At 41.3% G+C, this 21985-nt stretch overlaps 1 protein-coding gene across 1 annotated transcript in view; it reads left to right on the top strand.

The window, feature by feature from the left end:
* KIF25 (kinesin family member 25) overlaps window positions 1-21985 on the top strand; it is a 132009-nt gene that overhangs the window by 18873 nt on the left and 91151 nt on the right. The window contains exons 3-4 of the mRNA XM_063441780.1: window positions 9990-10112; window positions 15050-15188. Coding sequence (XP_063297850.1) covers window positions 10074-10112; window positions 15050-15188 — 178 coding nt within the window. The 5' untranslated portion in view covers window positions 9990-10073. The remainder of the gene's footprint in view (window positions 1-9989; window positions 10113-15049; window positions 15189-21985) is intronic.

Genomic DNA, 21985 nt, shown 5'->3' with positions numbered 1-21985 from the left:
TCGGGAGACATCGCTGAACGCAAATATTAGTGTTTCAAAACAGTAAAACGTATCACAGCAATGATATCATCAGTGAAAGTGCCGTTTGTGTGTGAAAAATACAAAAAACTTCACTTTCACAGACAATATCATCGCTGTGATATGTTTTACTGTTTTGAAACACCAATATTTGTGTTCAGCGAAGTCTCCAGAGTAAAACAGTACCCCCCATGTACAGGTTTTAGGGTGTCATAGAAAGTTACAGGGTTAAATACAGTGCTAGCAAATTAAATTCTCTGGACTCTCTGCCTGGGTTGTCAGGCGGGTTCCTCAATCTGCAATCAATAAAATTGCTTAATTATGTAAAAATATTACATAAATATGCATGTATAATTTAAATATATATTTATATGTTTGAAGTCTACGTGTATATTTATAAAAATTATTTATGTAAGTATGTATATGGATATATATTTATATTTTGTATTATTTTTTATTTATTTTTATATATATATATATATACATATATCATTTAATTGTAAATTTATTTTGATATTATTATATATATCAAATACAGTTAGAATAAAATTACACAACAAAATTATAAACGCAACACTTTTGTTTTTGCCCCCATTTTCCATGAGCTGAACTCAAAGATCTAAGACTTTTTCTGTGTACCCAAAAGGCCTCTTTCTCTCAAATATTGTTCAGAGATCTGTGTTAGTGAGCACTTCTACTTTGTCGAGACAATGCATCCACCTCACAGTTGTGGCATATCAAGATGCTGATTAGACAGCATGATTATTGCAAAAGTGTGCCTTAGGCTGGCCTCAATAAAATGTGATATGAGGTGTGATATGAGGGCAACAGATTCACGGGCAACAGATTGTCTAAAAACGTTTATCCAAAATTGAAGTACATTTTAAATCCTTCTTTTTCCTTTGACTACAGGTTGTAGAGTATTGGCACTTACCCTGTTTCTGACCAGCATTGAGAATTCACATCAGGGCTGCTCAAATGATAGATCCTCAGATGTTTTAGACTACAACTCCCATGATACTATGAATGCCTTTAGAATGACAAAGTATCATGGAAGCTGTTTTAAAACACCTGAGGATCTACCTTTTGGGCACCCCTGATCTGCAGAGTCTCATTTTTATCATCATTACTAAAGGGGATAGCATATCCAAATACCTATTAGTATTATTTTTTTTTGTGTATGTATTTTTTTTTTTTTAAATGTATAATTAAATCTGAATATAGGCCATAACATAGCTCCACAAATAAAGTTTTGCATCTGTTGCATACATTTCTGTGAAGAAATGTTTTATAACTTTTGAAAAATGCACACGAAAACAAAATGGTCACCAAACCATGTGACATATTTCACATACAGCAGCTCACCAAATACCTCTAGAATTTGACAATGTTTTATGAAATTATTTTTTTTTCCAAATTCAAAATGGCCACTGGCCTTGAAACCCCAATGTTACATTTGGCACTTATGGTATTGGGTAATCATATGTAAGTAAGCTGTGTTATAGCGCAAAAGTACAATAAATTTAGTACATTTATGCAGTTTGTGAACATCATAAAAGTTATTGACTTGTGGCAGCCATCTTATATTTCATATTGATCTTGCTATGAACATATGTGCTATGTTATGCATTGCTCTAACAATTGGTTTCAGAGAAGCAGTTTAAGATTTGTTCAAGGGACGTCCATTACTGACATGGTGGCCATAATGGATTGTGCAAAATTCTTTAATCTAGGTTACTACATAGTTAGATGTTGTACAAATATTATACAAAATGTGTTGACAAAATCAAGATGGCTGACAGGCAATGTGACGTATGACCTTTTTTGTTGCAAAAGATATAGTGCACCATAGGTCTCTACCATTGTGCCTAGCTTCAAGAGTTTTTGATTGGCAGTTTAGTTTTTATAGGTATTTTGAAAATGTGAGTAATAATAACAATATAATAGAATTAATCTTAATGATAAAACAATGGTTGTCCAGCGACTTGGTTGCTTGCTCACCTAATTACCGTATGTTTGTTGTTGAAAGAATGGGGATATTACTCTGTGAGGTATGCAGGAAACAAAGAATGGTTATTTTCTATCCTAGTTGGATACATATATGGAAGACACCCTTCCCAGCCACCAAGGAAGCAAAGGACAACTAATAGTAATACTATACGTAATAGCCCAAAGGGCAAGAAGGCAGTCAGATGAATAGGGACCACAGAGTGGACCCAGGTAGTAAATAGCGGATACCAGTAAAAGGGGAGCCCTGGAACAGGTTAGTGGTTATGAAAGCACACAGAAGAAAGAGGACATATTGTTGCAAGATAAACAACTATTTACTTTAATGCAATTTTACATTACAATAAGAAATAGTGTGGACACAAGACATTCAGAGAGAGTAAAGTCACAGAGGAGTAGTAATGATTAAAACAAATTCAGCATAGAAAGGATGGTTTACAAGGGTCACATAAATTACTCACAAGAGGAACGCATGACGACTATGAAGTGCGAGGAAATGCTGAAGGCACAAGGTAATGACAGACGTAGGAAAGTAGGACATAAAAGCAAAATAGGCAGGGGTTCTGTCTCGTTGAAATGCCTAGGATAGCCAACATACCTCTGTGATCACATTATAAAATACCTGACATTATAGATATCTAAATGAATACTTTATTATATATATTCTTGATAATAAGGATTCATGGAGCTTGCAATTTTTGTATAAAAAAAATAGGGCTGTTATGATCACATGGAAAACCTTTTTATACATGTTTTCAAATTTGGCCACGATTAGCCAATTAGCTATTTTAATTTTGGAGACAGAGCTATTTGTATTGCCAAGTTTTTTCTGTGCCAGGATAGTTTCAGAAAACTTGAAGTAAAGCGAGCCTGTTCATAATTAATTCAGGGTTAGTATTTTCCATGTTGAAATTCAAGATTCAGTAATAACATTGGGCTCTTATGTGTGTCTTTTTTTACATATAATAAAATATTGTTGTCTGGCATGTTTAGCTTCTGCATGTAAAGTATAGGCCGGAAGGTCAATATATAGAAATCGTAGGAAAGGATAGCAATACATTTTACCAGTCCTTGGCCAGACATAAGTATGGCTCTTAAGAGCTGAGAAGACACTGTACTTGTGTGCAGGTTGATGCTGTCAAAAGAGCACGTCAGTGTAATATTTGAAAAGCAGGAGTGAGTATACCAGAGCTACCAGAAGTGAGCAAGAATGTGCAAGTAGAAACTTTTAGGCCTAGGAAAAGAACATAACCTAAACTAGGTAAATACAAGATCAAATAAAGTATTAGGCTAGAAACGAAAGCCAAGGGTAAGAACCAGATTAAAAAAAACTCATACTTGGGGAAAAAAATATGCTTACAGGAAAGGAAAACTGAAAGGTTACCTAGTGATAAACTAAAGGTAGTGAAACAAGAAATGTCAGACATGTTAGTTCTCTGAAAGTGCTTGTAGATTTTGTCCTAATTTTATGCAATAAGCTATAATTTCGTATCTTTATTAACTTTAAAGGTATCCCTTGATGAGATTCAGAATGCCATTGAGATTGTAGTTTAGGTGTTCTTCCATTTTTGTATTAGCGGTCTGTTTTTTTTTTTTTTTTGTGTGTGGGGTGACACAAGGGGTTAATAACCGTAAGGAATTTTCCCAGCCGTAACACTCTGACATTTAAAGGGTGTATTCTGTGCAAACTGTAATCATGTAAAGACGTGTACTCACTTAAATCTAAGAAGCCTCGTTTGGATAGTCACCCCCTATATATTTTCCAGAATTTCCTCTGTAGGCCCATGTTGAGAAAGCACCAGGGAAGGTGCGAAACGGATTGCGGGCTTTCTGGGTGGTCTCTCCCCTGTCTGGCAGTTGCAGGTAGTATGGCAAATTGATATTTGCTTTATTTTCTGCCTTGTCTTTCTCTCCTGCTGGGAAATTAATGTCACTCCAGTGCACAATATTGCCTTTGTGTGATATGCCTGTACTACCTTTAGCATCTATGAGGGCTGCTGTGACAGTGTGATACCATGGATTTTTGATATGTGCTCCCAAATACCACTAACCCTGTGCCCCCACCTCACATAATTTCCCTCACTTATGCCTACACTTCACAAAATTCTGCTGACTTTGTGCTCCCACCCAAATTCTCAAACTATGTGTGCCCACACCACTAATTCTCCACATCTTATGCCCCCAACATACCTAATCCACTCACCTCACCCCCAACCATTCCCTTCTCCATCTCAACTTATTCCAACTCCTGTCACCTCATCACTCTAGAGGGCTGCTGATGGGCCCACCGTATGGCAGTTAGAGAGAGCTGTGTTCATGTCTAGCAGCTGTAGGCTGTAGGGACACTGTAGGCACCCAGACCACTTCAGCTCCCGTTCTCCCTCCGGTAGAGAGAAGCAAGAGAGAGAAGCATCTGAGGGGTAGTATGTACAAATTAAAAACTCTAAAATATAAATAGGAAGGATGGCTTCAAAGGACTTTTTAAAAATACTAGTATATTTATTAATAAACAAAAATGTAATAAAAAATAGTATAAAACATTTTTATTATGTCCACAAAGTATAAAAGAGTTCCTATAGCAGCCAAAACGCCTTTCACTCCTTTCCTGAGCTTCTTCAGTCAGCTGACTGACAATGATGGAGACGACAACATCATTTGGCAACACACTGATTGACCAAGAAGCCTTTTCTTGCACTGTTTGCTCCACTTAGAGTGGCCTAGAAAAGGTGGCCTAAACAATGCTTGTCTCTATTTCCCCCTGTTGACTAGCTGTGATAAACTAGCATCTTCTAATCTGTTTGAACAAACAAAACGGATAAAAGGCACACACCTGCCTCACAAGGTGTGCTAGGACTAAAACTTGCATGTTGCAACATTAGAACAATGCTCGATACAGCAGAATCGCTCTGAATGGTGCTCTGCTTTAGTCGCTCATGAACTCTCAAGGTTCGATATTGTTATATGTCGATATCGTTGTTCTCAGTGAAGTCCACCTCTCAGAGAATGCCAGCTTCAAGACCTTGGCGCAGGCAAGCCAGAAACTGAGAGATGCCTGTGGTGTTGGTTTTATGATAAGGAACTCCATTGCTTCCCAGGTTGAAAATCTGCCATCGGGTCACTCAGATTGCATCATCTCCAAGAGCCTCGAACTTCAAAGCCTCGAACTTCATGTCATACTGTTTAGTGTGTATGCCCTATCTCTTCAAGCAAGGAAAAGGACAAGTTCTACAATAAACTAGGCAACCTCATGCAGAACATTGCAGACAACCAGGTTATCATCCTTGGCAACTTCAATGCCAGAGTATTCAAGGACTCAGAAGCCTGAAAAGTAGTACTTGGCAAACATGGTGTCAGAAACGGCAATGGCTGCCTTCTGTTAAAGTTTTGTGCAGAGCAGAAATGTGGAATAGGTTTTCTCTGTAATGGAACAAGTGAGCAAAAACTATTTTGAGACCTGAACACGGATTTACCGAAGTGCAAGCTACTGAGTTTTGTAGCAGACTCCATTCCCCTATGTTCGGTTGTCCGTTCCCTCTTGTTTGTCTCCCGAATGACTGGTGTGTGGTCCCTTGTTATGCCCCATATGGAGGATCGTAGTCAATCTCTACAGATCCCTCTTCTGAATCCTGAGATTTTAGGAGATCCTCTGAGAGAGGAAAAGACGGTAAGTCTGCTTGGGTTAAATCAGAAGTGCAGTGGTTATAGTTATTGTTTAAGGGAGAATTTGTTTCTGTGGTCTGTAAGTTTGGTTCATCAGTTAAAGGAGCTTTAGAATGTCTTTTTGGACAATAGGTAATTTGGTGTCCTGTATCACCGCAATAAAAGCACAAGTCATCCTGACGTCTCTTTTCCTGTTCAAGTTTCGTTAGTGGTTCTCTTTTCTTGCTTTTCCTGGAAGGTCAGTTTGACTTTGTCTTTTTCTCTGGGTTTTTCCTTTCAGGAGGATTGCTGGAACTTGAATGAACCACACTTTTACGGCTTTACATAATTCCAATAAACACTCGGCTAGGATCTTCAAAACATCAGTTAACCCTGTAGTCTCCTGTTTAAGACCTTTACATTCTGTCATGTTCTTGTGCAGGTCAGATAGGAGACTTATGCCAGGGTTGACTTCGGGTACTTTATTAGTGATTTTAGACATAGTATGAAACTTGAGGTAAAACAGAATTTAGGTAATATGCCACAAAACAGGATACTTGCCACAGAAAAGGTTACTCCAGGTAGGGTTGTAACAAAGGCAGGCTGGTAACAGTGAAAGGCTTGTTACAGAGACAGGCTGGTTACAGAGGCAGGCTGGTTACAGAGGCAGGCTGGTGTCAGAGGCAGGCTGGTGACAGAGGCAGGCTGGTTTGAAGTATAGGTAAGGGTGGAGCAGGTTAGTTTTAGGAGCAGGTTTGAAGGTAAATCGGGAGCAGGTTCACAGGAGCCAGGATATGAAGTGATTCAGGTAAATCACCAACTTCAATGTAAAGGCCACTGGGATTCTCTGGGCCACTGGGACCTGTAATTAGTCCTAGGCAGGTGAGGTATGAAGTGACTAGTGGCTAGGGATGATACTAGTGGTGGAGAGCTGGTACTTCTTTTAAGGAACATAAATAAATGAAGATAAAACATATTTGTCAGGATACGATCCTGACAGTATGTTAAAAATGTATGAAAGTTTCTGTATTTGAGAGATAATTGAACTATCTTAAATTGAGCTCAATTATCTCTCAAACACAAAGGCGCTAGGGAAACTGGACCAGAACTGTGTGTCGTCCAGTTGCTGGGGAGGAGGTGGGCTATTGACTTGGCATTTTGTTGTTCCTGATTCCTAATACTCTTGGTGATCCAGCAGAGGAAAGTCTCTGGTAGGACTAAAGACCCTCTACAAGTTTCTCTAAGCTCATTGTCAATAGTCTGCTCTAACCTTTGATCGCGAGACTTGGAGACACACCATTCATCAGGCTCCCTCCTGTTTCAAGAACGCATGTAGGGCAGATATTAAGATTACAATTTAACAGAGAAAGGACCGTGACATTGTGGCATCAAAGTCAGACTAGATTTTTCCCTTGCAGCTGTTGCGGCCTGACCTGCCTGGCTCAGCTTAGCCTCATCAATCACCAGCATATCTGCAGAAGACATAGACAACCTGCATCTTAATTATGTGTGTAAAAATAAAACTGTCAGTTTATGTAAATGTCTATGTATGAAAATAGGGTTGTACTATACGCATATATGATATAATTTGCTCCTTTAAAACCTTCTTCTGACCTACTCTCCTCTCAGTCCAATGAGCTATATTGTCCTGTTAAAATATATAAAATAATAATGAGAACAAAGTCAATTGACTTACTTGAATAGTTATACTTAACTTCAAGAACTTTCTCTTCAGAGAATGTGACATATACTTATATCTTACACTACATATATATATATATATATATATATATACACAGTGAGGGAAAAAAGTATTTGATCCCCTGCTGATTTTGAACGTTTGCCCACTGACAAAGAAATGATCAGTCAATAACTTTAATGGTAGGTTTTTTAACAGTGAGAGACAGAATAAAAAAAAAAAAAAAAATACAGAAAAAAGCATGTCAAAAAAGTTATAAATTGATTTGCATGTCAATGAGTGAAATGAGTATTTGACCCCTTCGACTTAGTACTTGGTGGCAAAACTCTTGTTGGCAATTACAAGGTCAGACGTTTCTTGTAGTCGGCAACCAGGTTTGCACACATCTCAGGAGGGATTTTGTCCCACTCCTCTTTGCAGATCCTCTTCAAGTCATTAAGGTTTCAAGGCTGACATTTGGCAACTTGAACCTTCAGCTCCCTCCACAGATTTTCTATGGCATTAAGGTCTGGAGACTGACTAGGCCACTCCAGGACCTTAATGGACTTCTTCTTGAGCCACTCCTTGGTTGCCTTGGCTGTGTGTTTTGGGAATACCCATCCACGACCCATTTTCAATGCCCTATCTGAGGGAAGGAGGTACTCATCCACGGGTACATGGGCCCGTCCATCACCCCTTTGATGCAGTGCAAAGCATAATGTATACACCACCATGTTTGACGGTGGGGATGGTGTTCTTGGGGTCATATGCAGCATTCCTCCTCCTCCAAACACGGCGAGTTGAGTTGATGTCAAAGAGCTTGATTTTGGTCTCATCTGTCCACAACCCTTTCAACCAGTTCTCCTCTGAATTAGTTAGATGTTAATTGGCAAACTTCAGACCGTCCTGTATATGTGCTTTCTTGAGCAGGGGGACCTTGCGGGTGCTGCAGGATTTCAGTCCTTCACGGCGTAGTGTGTTACCAATTGTTTTTTCGGGGACTATAGATCATTAACAAGATCCTCCCGTGTAGTTCTGGACTGATTCCTCAGCGTACTCATGATCATTGAAACTTCACGAGGTGAGATCTTGCATGAAGCACCAGCCCAAGGGAAACTAACAGTTGTTTTGTGTTTCTTCCATTTGCAAATAATCACACCTACTGTTGTCACCCTCTCAGCAAGCTGCTTGGCGATGGTCTTGTAGCCCATTCCAGCCTTGTGTAGGTCTATAATCTTGTCCCTGACATCTTTGAACAGCTCTTTGGTCTTGGCCATTGTGGAGAGTTTGGAATCTGATTGATTGATTGATTGCTTCTGTGGACAGGTGTCTTTTATACAGGTAACACGCTTAGATTAGGAGCACTCCCTTTAAGAGAGTGCTTCTAATCTCAGCTCGTAACCTGTATAAAAGACACCTGGGAGCCAGAAATCTTGCTGATTGATAGGGGAGCAAATACGTATTTCACTCATTGACATGCAAATCAATTTATAGCTTTTTTGACATGCATTTTTCTGGATTTTTTTTTTGTTATTCTGTCTCTCACTGTTAAAATACACATACCATTAAAATTATAGACTGATCATTTCTTTGCCAGAAGGCAAACGTTCAAAATCAGCAGGTGATCAAATACTTATTCCCCTCACTGTGTATATATATATATACATACATACACTTTAGAAGAGTGTATGCTTCAAACATTTATATGATATATGGCTTAGCGCAGGTCACAACCACCAAGGTGATACCGGAGTGATGAATATATCATCTCGTAAATGAAAATAATACATAACAAACTATATGTAGTTTAAGTTTGCTCAACATAGCATTTGATTTGTTTTCAAACCATTAATTATACTTATTAAAATAAATATATATGCATTGTTGGACATACTGCTTCCCTTTAAATTGTAATGCTAAGTGCATGTGGTGATTGGAGCAATGTCATCTGGAGGGATGCAGCAATATCAGTAGAGCAACAGTGATGCTGATGCTGACGCCTGGGTGCAGAATGTTTAGGTAGGCGTGGTCATCTTACTAACTCCTCCCCTTTTGCAAATATGTAGTCCAGACATGCATGTTTCTATGACAATGACTCCACCACTCGGCTGTACCTATTGGAAACTTGAGATGGGTGCAAAAGGTGTAAAATCTACGAATCTGTATATACTGTATATAATTGATGACATGCAAATTATGAGTGTACTTACTTGGGGTCAAAATCAAATGTTTGGTGTGCAGCCATTTTCCTTGCCAGAGCGCTTTGGAAACATAAGAATTATTGTACTAGCAAAGTTAATTACTAGGAAACTATCTTAGCAGAGAAAATACATTTTCTGGCAAAGTTATTGTCAGGGTATTCATTAATTTCCTGTGTTACTGTAATCTGCTGTTCTGCAATTTGTAATTTTTTTTGTAAATACATTTTTACTATATTTAAAATACTGAGACTTTATAATAAATAACCATGTATTATGCTATGCCTTTTATAATGCCTACTATTATAATGTAATAATTAAGCAGACGTATGTGGGGATTGCTAATTATTGAACTCCTTGTTAAATTGCCCTAGTGCTATAGGTGTATTCATATGTATGACATGAATGTAGATTTTACTTACAGTGCATGTCATTTCTTCTGTTTACAGTTTCGGAGTCAGGATGGAAAAAGTAGTCATGAAAGTGTACAAATTCTGCAACTTTATAAGCATGAAAAAACACTGAACACAATTATGCGGCATACCATTATTCAGCTCCAGAGCTTAATAAAGGTATGAACATCACTTGTACAAATGTCTGTTTTCTTTTTAATATCTAGTTATAACATAAACATTTGTAAAGCATATAGTAAATTATAGTAGTAAATTCAAGAGGTATCGTTTCCTACTAATTTCTGTGTTTATGGAATGTTCAGCTTTAAAGATAGGGCGTGTATGCTCTGACATCCCAAAACCGTAAACGCAAACTTCTGCATTAACAGTATGGTGACTATGCATCAATTGTCCGGTGAACACATAGTTTATGTTAAACCACTCAAATGATTTGACACTATAACTACTGAAATGAGATGTAGTGGGTTTGGTGCTTAAGCTGCTGTTTAACGGAAGTAAAAAACAGTTTCCATATAGCTAATGTAAAGTAAAATATGTCTGGTAGTTATCGAATACCTATAAAATAGTCTCTCAACATCTTAACACTCCATGTCTGGAGCCATTGAAGAAGACTAATAAGCACTCTGATTTTAGATGCCTACAGCCAAGTGTAAAATGTACTTTTGGTGTCTATAAATATAAAGGTTAAAAGGCTAAAGTATAGTGCTACTATTATCTTGTGTAGGTCACCCAACCACATGTATATACAATGTGATATACTTTTGGTGGCTCAAGTTGTGATATCAACATTCCTTTATTCATTACACTGGGAACTGGAGAAGCCTGGTTGCTAGCCTCCTGCCCTTGGACTATGGCCCTGCAGGTTAAACCGTTTATATTCCCTGCAGAAAGGCTTATTCGTGCCTTTCTGCCGGGGTGTTCGGTAGATTCCAGCTACCGAACAAACTGGCGAACGATGGACCACCTGGGAGCTGGAGTGTGCCGCCAATTGACTGCCCAGAAGCTGCGGTTAACCGCAGCTTAATTGACGAACGCTGGGTGGCCTTTGTTCGTTTGTCGAACACGTGGCGATGGCCATCTTACGAGTCCCGAACGGCCAGCGGTGTTCAGCGCTAAAACTATGGAACTAAAAACAGACACTTATTTGCGCGAACACCGCTGAGTTGTCCACCCCCTGGTTCCTATTCATGCCCTTAGGGTCGAACACCGGTTCATTCGGTATTTTGGAATATGTGAATATGTTACCGCAGATTGCTAAGCCATGGAGCCCATTCGTGTAACGAAAGACTATGTGAAAGACTTTGGCTCCATGGCGATTGAACTGTATGTATATGATCTGAGCGCCATTCGCTAATAATGTGCGCTCAGATCCAAGCTATCTGGGGATATGTAGAATGTATATATTTTATGTCCTAAATGTATCAGTAGGTAATTTTATGTCTTTTACTGTCTTATTGTCTGCCATGTGTGTAATGGAGTTTGCCTCTGTCCTAGGAGATAATTGGATTTCTTCCCCAATTATCTCCAGGCCAGAGGGGAGGGATTGGGAGGCATTGTGGGAGGTAACTCCTGTGTGATTGGTGTATTATGTAATTGTTGTAAACCCCTACCTTGCATGGGAGAATCCTTTAGAAGACAGTTGTGTGAATAAATCAGTGTTGTTGCTGTTTAACCCTGAAAGTGAAGTGTCATCTTATTCTTGGGGGGAATTTGACTGTATGCCGATTGCCAGGAGTGTAAGCTGTTCGTATTGCTTTTCCTGTTCGGCTACTTCCAGGGTTCGTGTGTCTGCTGTTCGAGAGTTGGTGAATACGTGAAGTTTGGAGTTCGGGAGGTTGGTGATTGCAGTAGCTGCTGGTCTATCTGGAAGGGGATTATCGCCTAAACTGGGTTTTATCCTCTTGTGGGCGAAACGGTCCACAACAATTGGTGGCAGCGGTGGGATCATTTCCACAGTCCAGAAGGACAGCTACAGGTAAACACCATTCCTTGGATTACAAATTGAGGGCAACGCTAGTACCCGTACAGCGACCCTATCTACAAAAGAAGCAACTTCAGCAAAGCAAGCATGGCGCCCAACTAAGCTCAGGAGGCGTTTGACAGAGAGGTTACCGCGCTACTGGCTTTGTGCGGACCCAACCCCTCGGAGAGTATGGTGCAGCTTGTGAGGAAAACAGTGGGAGAGTACTTGCCAAGGGAATCAGAGCGGGCAAGGGGGTTGGCCGTCCGTCCTCCCCAGCGGCAGTGTGTACCCCAGCGGCAGTGTGTATCCCAGGGAGCTGAAGGTGCAGTCCTTCCTCCCCAGCGGCAGATTGTACCCCAGGGAGCTGAAGGTGTCGTCCTTCCTCCCCAGTGGCAGTGTGTGTCCCAGGGAGCAGAAGGTGCCGTCCTTCCTCACCAGCGACAGTGTGTACCCCAGGGAGCAGAAGGTGCCGTCCTTCCACCCCAGCGACAGTGTGTACCCCAGGGAGCAGAAGGTGCCATCCTACCTCCTCAGCGGCAGTGTGTACCCCAGGGAGCTGAAGGTGTCGTCCTTCCTCCCCAGCGGCAGTGTGTGTCCCAGGGAGAAGAAGGTGCCGTCCTTCCTCCCCAGCAACAGTGTGTACCCCAGGGAGCTGAAGGTGTCGTCCTTCCTCCCCAGCGGCAGTGTGTGTCCCAGGGAGCAGAAGGTGCCGTCCTTCCCCCCCGGCGACAGTGTGTACCCCAGGGAGCAGAAGGTGCCGTCCTTCCTCCCCAGCAGCAGATTGTACCCCAGGGAGCTGAAGGTGTTGTCCTTCCTCCCCAGCGGCAGGCTGAGTTACAGGGGGCAGAGGAAGGTGTTCCTGCCCCCCAGCAGCCGAGTGAGATGCCGGGAAGGCAGTGTGAAGTCCAGGGAGAGGAGAGCAGTGTCCTCCCTACCCAGCGGCAGTGTGATGTGCCGGGAATTGGGAGCCCAGTCTCCATTCCACAGCGGCAGTGTAATGTGCCGGGAATTGGGAGCCCAGTCTCCATTCTCCAGCGGCAGTGTGTTCTATCGGGAGAGGAGCTTGTTACCCTCTCTCCCCAGCAACAGCCTAATGTACCAGGGGGAGACTGTAAGCCCCACAGCTGTGCAGATGGGACCGTGGTCTCTGCACTTACCACACAGGGAGTAGGGACGGTCGGTCCTACCCCCCCACGACAGGGCTGTTTAGCCAAAGGGGAGACAGTCGGTCTCCCCCTCCGGCAGCAGAGTTGTGTATCCAAAGGGGAGACGGTCGATCTCCCCCTCCAGCAGCAGAGCTATGCACCTAAAGGGGAGACAGTCAGTCTCCAGCGACCAGGCTCCAACCAGACCACTCCCGTGGTAGTGCTGGCACCAGGACAGAGTACCGCTGGTCTCTGCCCACTCAGCAACCCACCACGGCAGCCTACCAGTCCCCCACACAGCCGTGGTGAGGCACCTGGACATGGACAAGATTCTCCCTTATCCAGGTGTAGTAACCATTTATTGTGGGTGGGCTGTACTGCTGTTTCTGTCTTGTGGGTGGGTTGCTGGACTAACCAGGGCACTGACCGGCAGGAGGTCAGATACCCTGTAGGTCTAATTGGTAAAGGGGAGAAGTGTGGCGAAATCAACCTCGCCACTGGGAACTGGAGAAGCCTGGTTGCTAGCCTCCTGCCCTTGGACTATGGCCCTGCAGGTTAAACCGTTTATATTCCCTGCAGAAAGGCTTATTTGTGCCTTTCTGCCGGGGTGTTCGGTAGATTCCAGCTACCGAACAAACTGGCGAACGATGGACCACCTGGGAGTTGGAGTGTGCCGCCAATTGACCGCCCAGAAGCTGCGGTTAACCGCAGCTTAATTGACGAACGCTGGGTGGCCTTTGTTCGTTTGTTGAACATGTGGCGACGGCCATCTTACGAGTCCCGAACGGCCAGCGCTAAAACTATGGAACTAAAAACGGACACTTATTTGCGCGAACACCGCTGAGCCGTCCGCCCCCTGGTTCCTATTCGTGCCCTTAGGGTCGAACACCGGTTCATTCGGTATTTTGGAATATGTGAATATGTTACCCCAGATAGCTAAGCCATGGAGCCCATTCGTGTAACAAAAGACTATGTGAAAGACTTTGGCTCCATGGCGATTGAACTGTATGTATATGATCTGAGCGCCATTCTGTAATAATGTGCGCTCAGATCCAAGCTATCTGGGGATATGTAGAATGTATATATGTTATGTCCTAAATGTATCAGTAGGTAATTTTATGTCTTTTACTGTCTTTTTGTCTGCCATGTGTGTAATGGAGTTTGCCTCTGTCCTAGGAGATAATTGGATTTCTTCCCCAATTATCTCCAGGCCAGAGGGGAGGGATTGGGAGGCATTGTGGGAGGTAACTCCTGTGTGATTGGTGTATTATGTAATTGTGATAAACCGCTCCCTTGCATGGGAGAATCCTTTATAAGACAGTTGTGTGAATAAATCAGTGTTGTTGCTGTTTAACCCTGAAAGTGAAGTGTCGTCTTATTCTTGGGGGGAATTTGACTGTATGCCGATTGCCAGGAGTGTAAGCTGTTCGTATTGCTTTTCCTGTTCGGCTACTTCCAGGGTTCGTGTGTCTGCTGTTCGAGAGTTGGTGAATACGTGCAGTTTGGAGTTCGGGAGGTTGGTGATTGCAGTAGCTGCTGGTCTATCTGGAAGGGGATTATCGCATAAACTGGGTTTTATCCTCTTGTGGGCGAAACGGTCCGCAACACACGAGTTCGAGGATCAACAAACAAGAAATCAGATCTCTTAGAAATACTATAGAAATATTAATAAGATATGGTTTACCAAGAAATTTTTGGAAAGTAAAGAGCATGTTTATTTATATTCTCACTCACAAAGTTAATTCAACTTTATTTGTATTCTTGCAAGCACACTTGAACAAACACACACACACAGGCCTATATGTGTAAATATATATATGTTACATAAATTATATGAAAATACATTCTCAGTTTTGGTTACAATCCAATAAATAAAAAGCACTAAACCCCTTCCTGATAATCCTGGAAAGACTTGTGAAGAGATTAAAACCTTATTTTCAATTTCTGAATAATTATTTTTCTGTTTTTACTCTTTTTTTTTTAATAAGTGTTTCAAACAAAGCTTAAAAGAACTCAGATCATCTCTTTGTGAACATATGGAAGAACTGCAATACCAGTGTAAACAGAGCCTTCAGTTACTTCTAAGTCATGTTCATATAATGAAAACGGAGATGCACGTTTTGCACGGTAAGTCTACTCACACAACCTGCATGAAAACAAAATGGTTTAATTTCAATTTAGATGTACTTTTAAAGTTTTGTATCTCCTGCTCTGTAAATCTATCTTTAATTGTATACAGGAGGCTCTTGTAGGGTCTAGCAAAATGTTAACAGTGCAGGAGATAATACATTCTAAATTAAACATAAATTGCAATCAAGGAAGTTTAAACATTGGGTCTATCTTTACAGGAAGTGTTTATGGAGGCTGTCAGGGAGTTGTGACTAGGGCTGCATAAACAAAGTGTTTTAATCCATAAATGGCATAGAACTCAACAGTGAAACTGAATGGGCAAGATCTATGCACCAAAACTGTTTTATTAAGGTAAAGTTGTTTTGGTGACTATAGTGTCCCTTTAATCAGGGCATAAGAGTAACAGTGCCTATATACAATATGGATCCACCCCCACCCAATTAGTTGTTTTTTTTTTGTGCATAGCCCTGGGTACAGACACACCTTATGAGGTGCTTCTCCTTGTTTACATGGGAGCTTCTATTGCTTGAAAATGTATTTACTCCCGCCCCCACAGCCCCTTCATTTGTATAATATAACACATACAGATACATACACAGACACACAGAATTACATATATTCAGATACACAGAATGACACTTCTACAGATACATACAGACACACTTGCAGATGCACATACACAGAATGACACTCACACAGATACAAACAGTACACACATACAGGTATACAGGGGCACACACGGACACACATGCAGATACACATACAGACACACGTGTAGAAAAACAGATACACATACAAACAAAGATACACATAGAGACATACAGATAAACATGCAGACACACATGCAGACAAACAGATACACATACAGACAGATACACACGCTGCAGATACACACACACTTAATGACTAACATTCAGATACACAGAATGACACGCATACAGATATAAACAGTGATACACATACAAATACATAGGGGCACACACTGACACACATGCAAACAGATACACATACAGACATACAGATACACATACAGACAAACAGATACACAGACAAAGAGATACACATACAGACACACATGCAGAAAAAGAGATATACATATAGACAAAGAGAAACACATACAGACCCACATGCAGTCAAATAGATACACAGACAAAGAGATAAACATGCAGACAAAGAGATATGTATACAAACAAATAGATACACATACAGACAAAGAGATACACATACAGACACACATGCAGATAACCAGATACACATACAGACACACATGCAGACATACACACATACATACAGACAGGCACACACACATACAGGCACATATGCAGACACACACACACATACAGACACACACACACACATACAGATATACACACTGTTAAAACATTTAGTCACCCTCCTGTTTCCTACCTTTTAGGTGCAGGAGGTTGACTTCCCTAGGGTCTGGTGACTGGCTCTGGCTGATAGGAGTCAGAGCTCCCACTCTGACTCCCTACTCTCTTTCCCCGGCACTCTTCTCCCGTGCGGCTCTGTAAGCTAGGAGGAAGTGACTGGGGCTGTCAATTACTCCCAGCTCTTACTTCATCACTTCGCTGACCGGGCCACAGGGAATCCATTGCCATTGGGTGGCCCCAGGAGCATGGGCAACCCGATGGGCCTCTTCAATGCGGCCCCGGTGGTAGTTCCATGCTGCTGGGGCTGCACCACAATGCCGGCAGGCACCCTAGTCACAGGGGTCGACAGGGCCGCCGGGCTCCCTGGAGTGACGAGCCGATCACAGCTGCGCCCCCTGCGACCGTTGTAGTTCCGCCACTGTATAGAGTGTGACTTGCAAGTCAGTTTAGTTCAACTGAGTTCACTGCGTGGATTACAAACTGTACTCTGGTTAGGTTATATGGCTTCAAAGCGGCCTTAATCTGCCTTTGTCTCTGGTGTTAGTCTTTTTAAATTGGGCCTAAATTGTGCTAAGGAAAACTAGACAGCTGTAACATATTTACAATTGAATAAATATGACCTTATATCTTATGTGTTATAAATCACACTGCTTTTATAAAATGTATATCTGATATATACATCATAGTGGTCATGATAATTCTGTAAACATTTGTTTTAACAAAATTCAGAGACATCTGGTGTTCTGTAATCTTTATTAATGATATCAAATCCCACTGTCTGGGTTTACATGTCAAATCCTTGCAAATTAATCAATTATCATGTCTATCTTTTGTCTGTAGCTGCCAGGGCTTGTTTGTTTTTTGTTTATATCAAAAGTACATTCCCTTTTCCAACGTGTAATTTTTATTGATTATAATATGAAAACTTGGCTTAGTAGCTAGCTGAGTTCCTGAACATGAGATCAGGTCAAAAAATTTGAAAAGGAACACTCCATAATGTATGCACATACATTTTACATTTAGACAGTATCACTATATATATATACTGATCAGCCACACCATCAAAACCATCTGCCTAATGTTGTGTAGGTCCCCCTTGTGCAGGGGCTGACTGACAACTCATAGGACATTCTGGCAATAGGAAATCAAGGGCTCCTCCTGGTGGATGGAGTTTTACCTACTACTCCTCTTTTCTGGGGCTCTAACACAAATATTATGAGTTTGCTGCCCAGCACCCAGAATGGCTGTGTGAAAGCTGCACAGTCATGACCACACCCGCAGGGCCCCCAAACAGGGCCAGATTGACTTAACGGATTAATGCAACCAAATTTTTTTTTAAATAAAAACCCTTACTGTAACCCTTACTGACATGCCACTGTCCTTTTTCCTACCTTTTAGGTGCAGGAGGGTGACTTCCCTGGGGTCCAGTGGCTAGCTGAGGCTTTTGGGAGTCAGAGACTTTTCCACTCTGCCTGTCAGCTCCTGCTTCCTTTTCTTTCTGTGAGATCTGTGTTTGCTGGGAGGAAGTGACTGGCTGTCACTTGCTTCCAGCGATGACATCACCACAGAGGCCCGGTTACACTGTTAAAGGGCCACAGTGCTGACCAGGCCACTGAATGCAAATTGCCATCAGGTGGCCCTAAGTGCATTGGCCACCCTCTGTGCCGGTATCGCCAAATCCTGCCGCTACCATCTCAAAAATATTGCGCGCATCTGACCCTATTTAACGCCTTATATGGCAAAGGTGCTTGTCCATGCCACTGTCCTCTCTTGCCTTGACTACTGTAATCCGCTTCTCAGTGGTCTTACGTGTCTATAATGAATGCGTCAGCGAGGCTCATCTTCCTGTTAGCCCATACCTACCACGTCTCCCCCCTTTGTCAGTCCCAACATTGGCTTCCTGTAAGATATAGGACTCAATTTAAGATCCTGATACTTGCTTACAAATCTCTACACAATGCTGCTCCGACCTACTTATCCTCACTAATACACAATTATATCCGATCTAGGCCCCTACGCTCTGTCAGAGACATATGTCTAACCTCTGTTCGTACTCCTACCTCTGATGCTCACCTTAAAGACTTCTATAGGGCTGCACTATTCCTATGGAACGCCCTTCCCCTCTCTGTTAGACTTTCACCCAATCTCCACTCCTTAAAAAAATCTTTGAAAACTTACTTCTTTAGGAAAGCATATCAATTAAACTGTGAACAGCTTTCCCTCCCCTCACCCTGATTTTGCTCCTGCAACTGTCACATTACCCCACTCCCTCTAGCATGTAAGCACATTGAGCAGGCCCCTCAATCCCTCTGTTCCTGTGTCCTGTGTCCAACTGGTCTGGTTACAAATACGTGTCTGTTAGTCCACCCATTGTACAGTGCTACAGAACTTGTTGGTGCTTTATAAATAATAATAATTATGTTCGGCAGGCCACATTTGCGGGTTCAAAGGGTAGCTGCTTTGGACTCCACAAGAATAACTGGGCCCGTGGTTGCTGTTCCTTTTCCCCTGGCCGTGGAGTGGGCTGTTTGTGTTGTAGTGTGTGTGTGTGTGTGTGTGTGTGTGTGTGCGTGGGCTGCTGTATGTATGTAGGTATAGAGTCTGTAGAAGGTGCAGTGGAAATAGGGACTGTAGTAGGTGCATAGGGGGATAAGGCTGTAGTGGGTGCAGGAGGCACAGGGGCTGTAGTGTCTTCAGGAGGGATTGGGGCTGTAGCAGGGAGTGATAGAAGCTGTGGTGGGAGCAAGGAGGGATAGAGGCTATGGTGGTTGCTGTGAGATAGTGGTTGTAGTGGAGCAGTGAGGGACAGGGACTGTAGTGGGAGCAGGAAGAGAAAGGGGCTGTAGTGAGAGCAAAGTGGGATAGGGGTTTTAGTTGGAGCAAGGATAGGGGCCATAGTGGGTACAGGGGAGGCATAGAGCCGTAGTGAGTGCACAGAAGGATTGGGTGCTGTAGTGGGTGCATTTAAGGATTGGGTACTAAAGTGAAGGCAGTTGTAGTCCCATTTGTGATAGGAGCACTCAGAGCTGTAACCCCAAGTTGGGGGAGTGGCTTCAACAGATTCCAGGTGTAACACATGTTTTTTCTAACTACGGATGCAGCCCACACCATTGTTAAGCATGGTACAGGAGTGAGCTGATATTCCTAACAAAATCAGTTCACTGTTTATTATCCCTCCCCTTTGTATGATGCAAGCACCGATCACGTCATCTGATGATGCATGGAAGAATATGTTCCCTCTTGCCATTCGTTCATTAGTTTATTCTTCCATTGTCTTATTCAGAGATTCTGAATTCAGATGTCCTGATTTTTCTCTGAATTGTGATTCTTCTGAAAACAAATGACCAGGTTTAGCGAATGGCTTAAGGATATGCTGTTTCATCAGTACAGGTGTCCAGGTCATCAATGATACGACTTATGGTGACTTCATCTTCCAGCTTGTTTCCTTTTGTATTGTCCAGCACAGGTGCCAACATGCAAACAGACATATTGCCCAAGGGGTGTCTTTGCAAAAAAAATAAAATGACCCTTACGAGTGACAATGCTACATCATCATTCAATCCAGGTCACAACAGATGCCCCAGCAAGTTAAAATATTTCAAGGTGACAGGTCTTAGCAAATGCTTAATGGTAACATAGAAATTTAGCCCAGATGTATGAAAACTTTTACCTTTCACTCCTATTTTCTTATAGGAATTTCCCCAATTATTTTTTGAATCAGTATGCATTGCCAAACCAGCGGTATTTTATAGCTTGAAAGTATTATCTGGGGAATTTGCTTGGCTTGAATTCTGTGTGAGGTAATAGTGTTTTATGCTCAAATTGGATGAAAGAAATCTATTCTAACTCCATTTTACCAGATCTCTTACATCATCATCCAAGAAATAAAACCACAAATGCACTGAAATGAATTTAATTTTGTCTTTTAAAGGGAGTTAAATCTTAGTAAGTATACATTCTTATAGCTAGTGAACACTGTCATAGTTGTATTTTTTATTATTATATTTTTATAGTCCTTATTATGCCAATAATTTTAAATATAATTTCCAGATTAATAAAGGTCTGGCATGTATCATCAATTATGTGCATTATTTGATCAAAGGATCATGCCTGATTAGATTTGAAATCTGCCCCCTGCCCCCCCCCCACCCCCCCCCCTCCCCACCCCCCATTTTTTTTTCAGGGTGCATTGAAATGTATGCATTTTCAATAAACATTTAATGATCACAATTTTGTCAAATACTATATTATAGTATGAAATGTCCCTCTTATTATGCATCATTAGACTTACTCATGCAACACTACTTTTATATGCCCACCAGCACCCCTTCCTTGGGGTGTGTGGTTATGGCACATTATTACATCAATGGTACTGAAGATACTAAACATTAAAATACTTATCTCCTAATTTTTAAAATGTGTCCCACGTGCATAATAGTGTTATGCATAGCACCTCTACTTGCATAGTACAGCAGAAAGTGCTTTCAATGGCTTCATTTTAAGTAATCCCATCACTACTGTTCATATATAATGCCATGAAATGTAAATACGTGCCTTAGTTGGTTATTGTAGAAACTATTGTATGTATTTTTTGTTTATTGGTGTGACAAACAAAACGTAGACATTATGAACTATATATTTCTATTAAAATATAGATAACCTTAATTTAAAAGACTTGATACTACACATTCCCAAAGCTAAGTTATGTAAATATGTGGGTGTACAAATGTATACATTAGGAATTGCTGGAAATATATACATTTCTTGTAACTACATATTATACACAGCAGATGACCTAACAGTATTGCAAATGGGAGATAGAGTCTAAAGTATGTTTATATTACAGGTGTCTGTCCAGTAGTGTTACTATTATAATAATGTTCATAATGTTCTAATTAGCTATATAGAAATATAACAAGTTAACATGTAGTATAAATCAAAGGAGCTTCAGGCGCTTTTTGATTTTGTTAAAGTGACCTACTTTCTAAGATCTTATCAAACCTAAAACAGAGGTCAGTTGGGGTCGATGCATTTCACAGATGAGTGAAGCACCGGTCATGTTCACAATCACATGTCGGACGCATCCTATGATTCAAATTATATATTTGACATAGATGCAGTTCAGTCTTAAAGGGCTAGGTTGGGTACTATCACAACCTGGGATTTAAAACATTTGCACAGGACTATACATTTTTTTGTTTGAATTCTGAATCACGGTAATTTGAAGAAAGCAAAATATCTTACAAAAAAAAAAAAGACACATTTTGGTAATATTATTCACATACTGCACTTGTTTTTTTTTTGTTAATTAAACGTGATCATTTTAGAATATTGCAATGCACCAGGCTCAGTAAGCACAGTTAAAGGAACACTCCATTACCATAACTACTACAGGTTGCTGTA

Source organism: Pelobates fuscus, chromosome 2 (assembly GCF_036172605.1).
Source record: "Pelobates fuscus isolate aPelFus1 chromosome 2, aPelFus1.pri, whole genome shotgun sequence".
In the NCBI taxonomy this organism is placed as follows: Eukaryota; Metazoa; Chordata; class Amphibia; order Anura; family Pelobatidae; genus Pelobates; species Pelobates fuscus.
Note: the sequence above shows the minus strand (reverse complement) of the source record. Positions and strands in the feature narration are given on the sequence as shown.